The following is a 13,044-nucleotide window of genomic DNA, read 5'->3' on the forward strand; positions in this document are numbered from 1 at the left end:
TTTCTGTGTGATCCAGGACAGCGGGTGTGGGTCCACTCCCATCTGCAACAGCTTGGTGTTGGTGTCGAAGGCTCTGGAGAAATCAAAAAACATGATTCTCCCAGCACAGCTACCTTGATCCAGGTGATAGTATGCCCTGTGTAGTATGCCAATAGTATGCCAGCGTCCTCTTCTATGCTGTGGTATGCTGGGGAGGAAGCACTAAGAAGAGGGATGCTGGGCGACTAGACAGGCTGGTAAGGAAAGCTGGCTCTGTCGTGGGAGCTGAACTGGAGTGCATCACTTCAATATCAGACAAAATGACCCTGAACAAACTAATCAACATCTTGGACAGTGACTGTCATCCACTCCACAGCACTATCATAAAGCAGAAGAGCTTGACCAGTTGGAGACTACGCTCACTGCCATGCACAACTGATAGACTGAGGAAGTAATTTGTCCCCAGGGCCATACAACTCTTCAATGCTTCACTTAAAGGAAGAGGAGAGTTAGACTTCTCTGCATAGTCTATCTGCATCTACACATTCCTCTACAGTTCCGTGACCTCTGACTGTAGGCCTACTGACTGCCCACTAGCCCACTGTGTTACTGCTTACACTAGTAGCTGTTTCTCAAACCACATATTGTATTTCCGTCAGTACACTGCTAGTGTGCACTGAGCGCTTACTTGTGTTGTGCCCACTTTTCGATAGTTAGTATTGTCCCAATATCTACACTATATACTTAAACTAAGTATTTGAAGTGTGCAAGTAGGCGGTTTGAGACAGAGCCACTGTCTACACTGTTTACTGGCTATATTAGCCCATATGTACAACCCCTCCCTCCATCTCCCAGTCTGGACTGTGGTCTAACACCGTACTTGACCAATGGCTGATACCCTATACTGCAAACCTATCCTTGCACTGCTGCTATAATTTTTATATTACTATGTTTACATTTTTCTCAATTTTGTCCATATTTAATGCTGGTCTCTTATATTGTCCATATTTATTGCTGGTCACTAGACTTTAACTGCACTGTTGCACTGTTGGACTTATTTGCACTACCACCATGACACACACCTTTTTGAGCACCTTACCACTGCATACTGAATCAGTCAGTCCCTGCCCTGTCACTTCAAGCGCCTCATGCTTATACATCCTCAGTACATTCATTTGGATCCTTATTTTAGTATCTTTAGTGTCTTTTACTGTTCTTTTTAGTCATGTGGATTTGTTTTTATCATCCTGTTTATGTTGTTGTGTGTGGTGTCATAAGCTACTGGGACCTTGAATTTCCCCTTGGGGATCAAAAAGTATCTATCTATCTACATCCTCCTCATCCTGGTATAGTGGGCCGCAGTGGGTGGTAAGTGCATGGTAGACTTGAGGTCTAAGGAGATGAAGTAGCAGCTGTTCCAGGGACTTAATTATGTATGATGTCAGGGCAACAGGCCTGAAGTTGTTAAGTTCACTGGGGTATGTTTGGAACTGGGATGAGACATGATCCTCCCCAGTTAACGACTCGAGTTGAAGACTTATGATACCTGTGCTATGATGTCTGTAACTCAGTGTTATGATGTCTGTAACTCTGTGCTATGATATCTGTTACTCAGTGCTATGATGTCTGATTAGAATATCAAGAATATTTGGTTTTATTAATAGTTTTACAGTAATATGATTTGCACCAGCAGACCATTGTAATGAAGCTATTTAACCAGAAGGTGGAGGTAGTAAGCTGCCTTTGAAAGATCAGTGACCTGTAACTTTTAATAGGAACAACTTCTGTTCAAACATATTCAGTCATGAATAAGCACATACATTACTTAAACCCACATTTCCCTTCTCCTTTTGAGAATCAAAATAACATCTATTGAAAGGCAGTAGAGGCAATATTAAGGTTGGGAGGGAATAACTGTGTTAGTAATTATTTAATAATATTACTGTAATATCCCAGTATGAATACATTCATTACATTACATTACTTGGCTGACACTTTTTGCAAAGCGATTTACCACATGGTAAACAGTTTAAAACTTAACACAATTTAACAATTTAATCATATTATACACAGCTCCCTGTCTGTTTCAGCGAAAAGATGCCTGTTGGGTTATGCATACACTTACATCAAACATGTTTTATTTACAGTACTGAGCACTGAGAAAGTTCAATAGGCAAAAATATAATTGGTTAGATTGTTAAGAATCATAGAAAAGGCCATCATATAACATGGCATATAAAACAGATAAAACATTAAAAAAAAAACTACACAATTTACACGGAATACAATGCAGTGACAGGCACTTATGAAAGGTCTGCCTTGCATTGTGCCAATGACAGTAAGCAGTAGATTCATCATGTGTCACTACCCTAAATAGAACTTGTTTCATTTGCAGTTATCAACATAATTTTCACATTAATAGGTTCAGAGTTAGGTCTACTTTTGGTTCATGTTTTTGGTTCTATTTCAACTTAACAGTTCCACTGCCATCCTGGCCTTGTCTCCAGGATGTTGGGCTTGAAGTTTGTTCTAACCTAAATATGTAAGCTTTTCCAACAGAAAACACTTCTAAAAAACAATAACAAAAATAGCTTAGTCCAAAAACAACAAAATAGCTTATTCCAAGGACAAATGTGGAGCAGTGAGTTCATTTATACCACCGGAGAATGATGTTTTTGTAATACAAGTTTATATGGAATAATTCATTTATACCACCAAAGAATGTTTTTTTGTATTACAAGTTTATATGGAATAAGCCTTTAACTATGGAGCTTTTAGAGTAAAAACAAAAAAAACATCGGAAACATTTCTGTCCTTTTTGTTTAGCCTTTTGGTAGACACTAGCCAGGGTGAACCCAGATGAACGTGTTTGCAAATTTGAATTTGCTCTGCAGGTTCGTCTAGAAAGGATGCCATTGGCATATACTCCACCAGCTGAGTTGCATTTCCAACTTGCACTAGGCCTATACAGGTCAGGAGTAGCCACCTCTTCTCGTTTGATGTGTGGTGTGGTCCTGTCACACCAGGATGTCCGATCTCATAAGGATCTCATGTTGTACTCTCATGGATGTGTATTTAACGGGTGGTGGAGGGGGCTTAAAAGATGGAGGACCGTCCATTCTAAGAAACACACAAAAATATTCAATCTGTCATTTAGGACCTTGGATCTATATGCATCTGGCAAAAATAAACTTTTTAAACCTTTTTAACATGTCAATTGTGTGTTTGTAATAGAAGACACATCACAAACAAAATAAGCAGTAAACACCATGTCTAAGTACAAGCCTGTTTCCAACATATCAACATGTCAATTGTTGAAACGGACAAATATTGTCATGAGCTCTCTATCTGCCTGGTAACACACGCTGATTGAAGTCTGATGACCTCCACCTGTTCCTGCTCTGCTCTGCCTCACCCTCGTTACCTACCAGCTGCACTGCATTCACCACTCATCATGCCCTCTATATAAAGCCTTGCTTTTCAGTCCACACTTGTCAGATCGTCTGCAACCAGCACCAGTTACCTGCCTGTTTTAGGAAAACGCCTCTGACTCTTTGCCTGTGATCCTAGACCCGCTCGACTACTTCTGTGTTCTCCAGCCCCGGTAATCTTGACCTGCCTTCCGTCCCTCTTCTACGAATACCGCCTAGTCCTTGACTGTACTGCTGCTTCGTTTCAATTGCTGTTGTGTGTGTGTTTCCCCCAGGACTTCCCGGATCATCCAGCTCCTGCCATCGCTGTTCGGCTACTGGGGGAACACACACGCAGACTCTTGGAACTCCTGTACCCCCCCCCGGAACCCCTGAAACCCCCAACCCTTAAATAAACTTTTGAACGTGACGCTTTTGTGGTCCTCGTCCTGTTTGGTGTCTGACAAATATAGGTTGATACAGAAAAACATGATCATTTTAAATTTGATGCCAGAGACACATCTCAAAGAGGCTGGAACACGGGCATGTTTACCACTGTGTTGCTTCCTTTATCTCTTATTTCAACAGTCTGTAAATGACTGGGAACTGAGGAGACCAGTCGCTGGAGTTTTGAGAATGAGATGTAGTTCACGAATTTTGTGAGGTAGTCGGTGACCAACACAGAGGGACGACAGCTGAACACTGTGCTTGTTGAAACCACGTGATGTGTTGTGGGGGAAACTCACTATATGCTATATGGTTATTGAACAGTGGGGGCGCTAGTGCAGTATTACACTGAAATGCATAATAAGTTCCATTTGTATGTGGAGTGAGGTTGTAGTTTAGCAGTTGATGTTAGAGACAACCACACACACGCACACCTGTGTACGTGTGTGTGTGCATGTGCATGTGTCGTCTGAGACTGAATTTTTGTATGTTTATACAAACTTGTGTGCAATGCTTCCATAAGAAAAGTCTACAACAAGAGAGAAATTGGTGACACCCTAAAGCATGTTTTTTTGTGTGTATGTGAGTATGGGTGTATGTGTTTGTAAAAGTCTGCATACTAGATGCGGCTCCCAAACTGACTGAATGCACAGATTTATATGTGCGCATCCATGCATGCAGTGATCATAGTGGGCCAAGCGTCTATTGAAATGTGTTAGTTGCAGTGCCCCCTATGGGTGGAATTGCACAACATTTGGTGTGAATGGAAAGACTGTGGTGGTAATTCAGCTTGTCAAATTGAGTAAACTTGGATCTGTACATTACAAGATATTGGTACACGAATGTCTTGAGATAGTGAAAAATGTCAGTTGCAGCATGTATGTATGTATGTATGTATGTATGTAATTTCATGCGTCTGAAGAATTTGGTACTGATGCAGACTATTTATATTACACAATATTGGTCCAAAATTGTTTTGGCTGCTGAATTTTGATTGGCCAGTCCTTGGCAGAGTGGCCAATGAGAACCAAAAGCTTCTATTCCTTCTCAGCCTACATATTCATGAGTGTTCATATAAAATCATAGACTGATAATTGCTGGGGGGGGGGGGGGATTATTCAAAAATCTAACAAAACCTATATGACCATGCTGCGCTAGCACTAGCAATGCTCATAATTAAATACTTGGTGTATGTTGTGTGCGTCAGGGACTGTGGGGTGACTGACCTCTTCCGAATGAGATTTCTACGGTAAAGAAGTCCAAGAAACAGGAGCAGGGCCAGGAAGGGCAGAATGATGATGAGTGACAGGTATTGTTGACTGTTATCTGATGAAAATACAAAGAGAAGATAGCAGATCAACACATTTGAAAGGCAGCTAATGCCTTATTATGTCTGTTTAGCTGTTCATTGTGAGCTTCGTGTTGTGTCGACCCTAGGTAGAGTAGATAGAGTTATTTGCCTTATTCACACGGTGGGCCTTTGTGTAAACCAATAAGAGGCTACAGGGTATATGCATTTTCGCCACCTACTTGCGAATGCATAAAACACAACAATTCTATTTGTGTACTCTGTAGCCTCATTTTGGTTTACAATGGCCACCATGTGAATAAGGCGAATAAAGCCTTTTAAGTAGAATCCACAATTCTGATAAAAGGTTGCTGATATTTGAGCTCAACAGCCAATGAAATTGCATCCTTCTTCTCCATGCTCCTTAAGCAATGTTTTGATTAGCTGGAGATGTTTTTGGCTCAGTCTGAGGAGCGAATCAATTTTTTATCCTATTTACAGCGAGCCTGGAGTATGTACAAATACCAGATTTTGTGTTACGCTCACAGAATGGACAGCTATTAGACGGTGATTCTAGAGTGGTACACGTAAAGAAAGGGTAGTAAAAACTTTGCTGTACAAAGATGGCAGTCCATGGAGGGGCACCCAATTCCTATATGTTACTATAAAGAGTTATATAATAATAACAGGTCAATAACTGCTAATAGATCGCCTTAAATGCAACATACTGTATAGCTTGAACTAGAACTACAGTGCATGAAAAGCAAACAAATAAGAGAACGTTATCAGAGAGATGTTTGAAAAAAAGACACTCTTTTTGGTGTTGAGAGATGTCGTGGACAGGATCTGTTTCACAAAGCCCATTTCACACAAAACAAGCTCCATATACAAGGATGATAGAGACACTTAAACTTGACCTTGTACCATGTCCTGAATGGTGTGCTTGATATCTTGTCATGCTTACATGCTTTCACTGTCTACAGGCCTATAATTGCCTTCAGAGGAGAGATGTCTATCAGATACTTTACCAGGCGTGGTGGTTACTACTCCAGTAGTGTAGTTGCCATGGTTCTGGTGGTCTGATGATGTAACAGTGGTCATAGCAGCAGTTGTCTGGGTCCTCAAGCCCGCCTGCTGCTGTGTACTCTCTTCGACTGAGATGTTGTTGACCTTTGACCCTCGCGTCCCCATTGCCCTCTGCACTGTTGTAGCATTGATTTGATACACACTGACATTCTGTCTGTCGTATGTTGTATTTTGCTTATACTCTATCCATGTCGTGGCTGTGGCATCGCCGTCCCATGATAGTGGAGACTTTGTGCTAGTTTGAGGTTCCCTTGGGCTGCTGGTGGTGGATGAGATAGACACAGAACTAGCGTCGGACTCATTGTTGCTAGTGGAAAAATCTGAATGGGCAGTGGTTCCTCCGGTGGTCAGTGCAGTTGAGAAAATCACCTTAATAGCTGCTGTTGAGCTACTTGATGTGGTTGGACGCTGTGGTTCTACAGGGACCTCTGTGGTCAGCGGTTGGCCAGTTCTATCTTTGTCTTCTTTGGCTATTAATGAGAAAAGGTAGGAGGAGGAGAGAGGAGGTCATTTGGAGATTGTTACTATTAGAGTAGGTTGATGCAGGTGTTCTTACAGTAAGCACACACATTGCCTTGTTCAATTGAAGTAGCTATACGGACAAATAATCGAGCAAATAACAAGATATGTCATAACCATTTTTTCGTAGAAAGTCTTGCACTTGATGTGAACCACAAGCATTCCTGCTCGCTATACCAGATGTTGAGAGGTGCTTTAAAGCATCTTGATTTAGAGAGCTAGGTGGTCAAAATAACCTATAGCTAGCAACTGTGGTAATCAGGCTGCATAAGCATGATATAAATATTTTTAGAACCGACTTTCTCAGTATATGGCTGTCAATAAATAGAGTAATGTCAAATATCAAAGTGTGGTATGGGGATGGTATATTAAACTGTGAGGGAAGTTGCAAGCCTCTGTGAGAACTATCAACTTGCAGTAAAAGACTGCAATTCACAATGCATCTTAGAACAATCATAACAGTGAGATGTATGAACAGCGCAATTGTTTTGAAGTTTATGTAAATACTTGTATGGTATATATTACAGTATATGTATTTATGTACAACCCCAAATCAGTTGGGACGTTGTGTAAAATGAGACTAAAAACAGAATGTAATAATCTGCAAATCTTGTAAACTCATATTTAGTTGCCAAAAGGACACAGACAACATATCAAATATTGAAAATGACAAATTTGACTATTTCATGGAAAATATATGTTCATTTTGAATTTAATACCAGCAACACTTTTAAAAAAAGATGGGATGGGGTTACAAAATGTTGGAAAAGTTGTGTAATGATAAAGTAAACAAAAAGGAGGAATGCCAATGTTACCCAACTAGGGTAATTGGCAACATGATTTGGTATGAAAAAGAGCATCCCAGAGAGGGATAAATACCCCTACATCTTTACTTTTAAGAGACTCTGACTCTGTTACCCTAATTAGTAAATCTGTGTGGTCAAATGACGAAACAATGTCATTTTAGTCTGAATGAAAAGCAGCACTGGTTGAAGCCTGGGAATATTGTAAACAAAGTAGCTTAATTTGCTAGTTTATCATAGTCTACTGGTTAGACTGTTCAGTTTCCCCACATGTGTTTAAGTTTCAAATGAATACTTTTTCTCCTTGGGACAGGCCAGTTTTAGGAAAATACTTTTCCATTTGCATCGGGATTGAAATGATTAGAACTTAGCAGTCAATTTGAATGCAACAGTTTTGAACAAATTCGTGCAGCGTGCTAATGATGCTAACCGGATTTAATAGCAATTTAGCCAGTCGTCTTGCACGATTGTGAATGTTTGGATTACATATGCATGAGGAGGGATGTGCCTGTTGAGAGGGAGAGAGAGAGAGCACGGGGCAAGGACTCATTGAGAGTCTGAGTTGAGGTAGGCCTACTTCTATCGCCTACTCTGGTAGAGTTGCACATACAATGCAAGATATTTAGCCTATTTACAACGTAAGGCGGGAGGTGTGTGTTTTAATTATCGAATGTTCTATCGAACATATTTTTTATTGATATCGATTACATGTCCATTCCGATACATATCGCTATCGTTTTATCGTCCAGCCCTATACTTAATAACATTAAAATATTCAGAGAATCCAGAGAAATCTTTGCAAACTAGGGATAGAGCTGAAAAATAATATTGGATCATGGCCGTGGTCTTTTGGACCTCAGATGGCACTGCATTAAAACCAGACCGGTTTCTGTAAAGAAAATCATTGCATGATCTCAGGAAAACATCTGATAACCATTGTGTATGAGCACAGTTGGATCAATTCAGAAATGCTAGTGTAAACTTTACCATGAAACAGTCAAAATTGTATTTAGACATGATACAGAAATACAACCATCTTATCTGGGCCTGAGCTTGTTTAAGATGGACTGAGGTAGTGTGGTTAGACTGTGCAATTCTTTTTGGAAATCATGGACTCATCTGGGCTAAAGAGGAGAGGGCCTAGCCAAGTATCCAACCTATCCAACTTGTTTTAGTGCTCAGTTCGAAACCCAATATCTATGACTGTGTGAAAGTGCATTAGTGCCTACAGTAATTTAGTAAACTTTTTTTTTTAGCACGATTTACTAAATTGAGAGCACAATTTAGTAAAATGAGTGCAGGATTTAGTAAAATGAGTGCACGATTTAGTAAAATGTGCACACAATTTAGTAATATGAGCGCACGTTTTCTGGATATATACCAAAAAATATCTTGCAATGACCCCTCTAGGGTTCCGTAGTTTTGTAGGTGTGAGTCTGTGTTAAGAGTTTAGAAAAAGTATCTGAAGTATGGGTAAGCGCTTGTTAGCGATTGAAAAAAACTGTAATTTTCAAAACTAGCAACTGGTCTTCTTAGTTCCTAAACATTTACAGAATTTTGTTAAATGAAGAGGTGAAGCAGCACAGTCGTAAACATTCTGTCCCAACTTTTTTTAAACATGCTGCTGGCATGAAATACAAAATTATCATATATTTTCCATGAAATAGTCAAATGTTTCATTTTCAACATTTGAAATGTTGTCTATGTCCTTTTTGCTGCTAAATATGGGTTAACATTATCACATATAATCACATTCTGTTTTCAGTGTGTGTGTGTGTGTGTGTGTGTTTGTGTGTGTATACTTATGTATATACTGTGTGTGTGTGTGTGTGTGTGTGTGTGTGTGTGTGTGTGTGTGTGAAAATCTCAATTAAAAAAGTAAACGGTAACACTAAAGCAAGAGGCTATACTAAGATTCTGGAGGAAAAGATCAGGCAGTGTGCTGAAATACCTGCCCCATTACCTGGACCATTAAAGCATATCCAAAACATATAGCCAAACAAGGCAAGAAATGGTTAACAGAGAACAATGTCAACATTTTAGAGTGGCCCAGCCAGAGTCTAGACTTCAATCCGTCAAAAAAGTGAGCACAAGGCCAGAGTGATGGCAAAGAATTGTTCCTGCCTCAAAACCCGGATTGCTGCTAAAAAGGTGCGCTCTACAATCATTGTGGAGACATGGAGAGGCTTAGTAGATATCATAAGAACCATTTTGAGAGCTTTGATGGTAAATAAAGATGTTTCCATTGATTATTTAAAAAGGGTATGAATCATTTTGGACACGTCATTTTTCATAAAAATGTTAAAAAAGATAAAAACGCTTATTTTTTGGATTCCATGTTTCTACCACATTGTCTTACAACCTTTTGCCATGTGGCAGTGTCAATTTCAACAAACATATTGGTCAAGAGAAAATCAACATTAAATCAATATTTTCCAGGGGTTTGAATATTTTTTTCTTAACTGTATGTTTATATTTGTGTGTGAAAGAGAGAGACACCACACCCTGTCCATTGACATACTGGATCGCCATGCAATTATGGACATTACTGAATACTGGTACTACTGTAACTTATCTTGTTAGCGATTGAAAAAAACTGTAATTTTCAAAACTAGCAACTGGTCTTCTTAGTTCCTAAACATTTACAGAATTTTGTTAAATGAAGAGGTGAAGCAGCACAGTCGTAAACATTCTGTCCCAACTTTTTTTAAACATGCTGCTGGCATGAAATACAAAATTATCATATATTTTCCATGAAATAGTCAAATGTTTCATTTTCAACATTTGAAATGTTGTCTATGTCCTTTTTGCTGCTAAATATGGGTTAACATTATCACATATAATCACATTCTGTTTTCAGTGTGTGTGTGTGTGTTTGTGTGTGTATACTTATGTATATACTGTGTGTGTGTGTGTGTGAGTGTGTGTGAAAATCTCAATTAAAAAAGTAAACGGTAACACTAAAGCAAGAGGCTATACTAAGATTCTGGAGGAAAAGATCAGGCAGTGTGCCGAAATACCTGCCCCATTACCTGGACCATTAAAGCATATCCAAAACATATAGCCAAACAAGGCAAGAAATGGTTAACAGAGAACAATGTCAACATTTTAGAGTGGCCCAGCCAGAGACTAGACTTCAATCCGTCAAAAAAGTGAGCACAAGGCCAGAGTGATGGCAAAGAATTGTTCCTGCCTCAAAACCCGGATTGCTGCTAAAAAGGTGCGCTCTACAATCATTGTGGAGACATGGAGAGGCTTAGTAGATATCATAAGAACCATTTTGAGAGCTTTGATGGTAAATAAAGATGTTTCCATTGATTATTTAAAAAGGGTATGAATCATTTTGGACACGTCATTTTTCATAAAAATGTTAAAAAAGATAAAAACGCTTATTTTTTGGATTCCATGTTTCTACCACATTGTCTTACAACCTTTTGCCATGTGGCAGTGTCAATTTCAACAAACATATTGGTCAAGAGAAAATCAACATTAAATCAATATTTTCCAGCGGTTTGAATATTTTTTTCTTAACTGTATGTTTATATTTGTGTGTGAAAGAGAGAGACACCACACCCTGTCCATTGACATACTGGATCGCCATGCAATTATGGACATTACTGAATACTGGTACTACTGTAACTTATCTTACAGTGAGTCAATGAGCAAATAAATGAAGGCAATTCCAAAAATGTGCATTAGGAGAGAATTATGAATGAGTTCTTTACCTTCTACTTGTAAATTCACATATTGTGTGATGGTTCCAGATGGGAAAGCGTTGATGCCACAAACATAAACACCGCTGTCCTCTGGCTCTAGATACTCCAGGTCCAAATAAAATCTCTTCAGCTGATCAGTGGGATTTTGTATGGCTCCTAGTGTTCCCTTGCTTTGTGAGGATTCCCACTTCCCAAATTGTAGATTGTAGACCACAATGGGCTTCCCCTGCTGATGCCCCTCCATCTCTCGGTGCCATTGCATCTGGACAACACTGACACTCTGTGAACTCAGAATACATGGTAGACTGACGTTTTGGCCCACTCTTGCAGTGATGTTAACTGATGATGTTGTACTTGTACCTGTTTATAAATGCCAGATAGAGGTTGTCACTGTTAACTGAATGGTTAAAAGAAAATGCAAGCAATAAATACATCTAAACATCCAAGTAACCTGTTTACCAGAGCAAAGGTAAAACATTTAATATGTATAAGAAAAATACATTTTGTGGTATTTCACAAATGTCACGTATGACAATTGAGTAGGATTTATTACCACAATCTTCCAGTGTTGTGATTTGCTGATCTTACTTCACAGGAAATGTATATATTTGGATCATATGAACTTGTACAACATATGAACTTTGAGTCATATGAGTTTTTACACATCTAATAATAACTATGCATTTGATGCCTTTGCTTCTGAATTCCCCGTTTTGACATTTGTCAGTTTGAACACTTTCCATTTGTTTGCAACCAAAGTGGTATCACAGTAAACATTTCACAGGCATATTCATAGAGACAGACACACTTCATTCTTACCTGACTTGAAGAGAACAAACAGCAAGAAAGGGAATATTTTCATTCTCCCTGTAGAGGCCATGTTTCTGTATACTGTGACTGTGACAGTATACAGAGTGAAGAATGGAGTTACAATGTGTGTACAATCAGCTATAAACAAGTTGCAGGAAGTAGGCTGTGTTCTACCACAAAAAGAAAAAAACAGACGGGTCTGCAAGAGGCAGATGTCTGCTGATCAGGCAACAAGCACAGAGCTGTCTATCACTCTAACACCAGACATGTGTATGACTGTGTGTGTGTGTGTGTGTGTGCGTGCATCTGCATGTGTTTGCGTGTGTGCATGCATAGTCGGGAGTGAAACCTGCGGCAGGAAATGGCTATGACTAACTGATGCTCTATTTTCTTCTTGTGATCTGGGTCTCTCGGATGATGAACAGAAACAATTTGGCCTATGTCTCTGAACATGAGATCAGGCATGTCCCGTCACTCACACACACACACACACACACACACACACACACACACATACACACACACAGTGTCACAAGAGTCGATGACCAGATGAAGCAACACAAACGTGTCACCCAACTACTGCCTCATGCAAGCTTCTCTCTATTTTCTTTCTTTCTCTCTCTCTCTCTCTCACACACACCACCTGCAAGGAAGAAACCCCATTTATGTCATGTATGTATTTTTGTGGTACCGCCAGTCTGTGCCCCACATGTTGTTTCCACTGGAGCACATGGCCACACCACTTCCTGTCTGTTTACTGGCAAAGTTTTTCTGCATCATGAACTAATGTTTCTTTTTTCATATAGAGATCTAATTGATGTACAATGTGTTTTTATTTTTATTTTGTAAATCTACATAAATAATATTTCTAACACAGGGATTATGTTTTGTTTTATTCAAGTAAATACAATTTATAGTCAAGGAACTACTTAGTTTTCATTGTATTCAAGTTGAGAAGGAAAGGGGATGTGCCTATGGGGGGGATA

The 13,044-nt window shown here is 39.4% G+C and overlaps 1 protein-coding gene across 1 annotated transcript; it reads right to left on the minus strand.

The window, feature by feature from the left end:
• Positions 1 to 1,890: 1,890 nt before the first annotated feature.
• si:ch1073-15f19.2 (T-cell surface protein tactile) lies at positions 1,891 to 12,335 on the minus strand. Its single transcript, XM_042093345.1, has 5 exons — positions 12,068 to 12,335; positions 11,258 to 11,608; positions 6,153 to 6,680; positions 5,063 to 5,162; positions 1,891 to 3,099 (listed from the first exon to the last, which is right to left on the minus strand). The coding sequence occupies exons 1-5, from the start codon at positions 12,126 to 12,128 to the stop codon at positions 2,997 to 2,999; spliced, it is 1,143 nt and encodes a 380-aa protein (XP_041949279.1). The 5' UTR covers positions 12,129 to 12,335; the 3' UTR covers positions 1,891 to 2,996.
• Between the last annotated feature and the right edge of the window lie 709 nt (positions 12,336 to 13,044).

Source organism: Alosa sapidissima, chromosome 5 (assembly GCF_018492685.1).
Source record: "Alosa sapidissima isolate fAloSap1 chromosome 5, fAloSap1.pri, whole genome shotgun sequence".
NCBI classification, from domain to species: Eukaryota; Metazoa; Chordata; class Actinopteri; order Clupeiformes; family Clupeidae; genus Alosa; species Alosa sapidissima.

Excerpts from the sequence above, each read along its gene's own strand:
- si:ch1073-15f19.2 (XM_042093345.1), bottom strand. The coding sequence starts at position 12,128 with ATGGCCTCTACAGGGAGAATGAAAATATTCCCTTTCTTGCTGTTTGTT. Across the intron at positions 11,609-12,067 it reads GTTTGTTCTCTTCAAGTCAG|GTACAAGTACAACATCATCA; the intron begins GTAAGAATGAAG and ends ATTTATAAACAG. Across the intron at positions 5,163-6,152 it reads AGTAGTAACCACCACGCCTG|ATAACAGTCAACAATACCTG; the intron begins GTAAAGTATCTG and ends TATTTTCATCAG.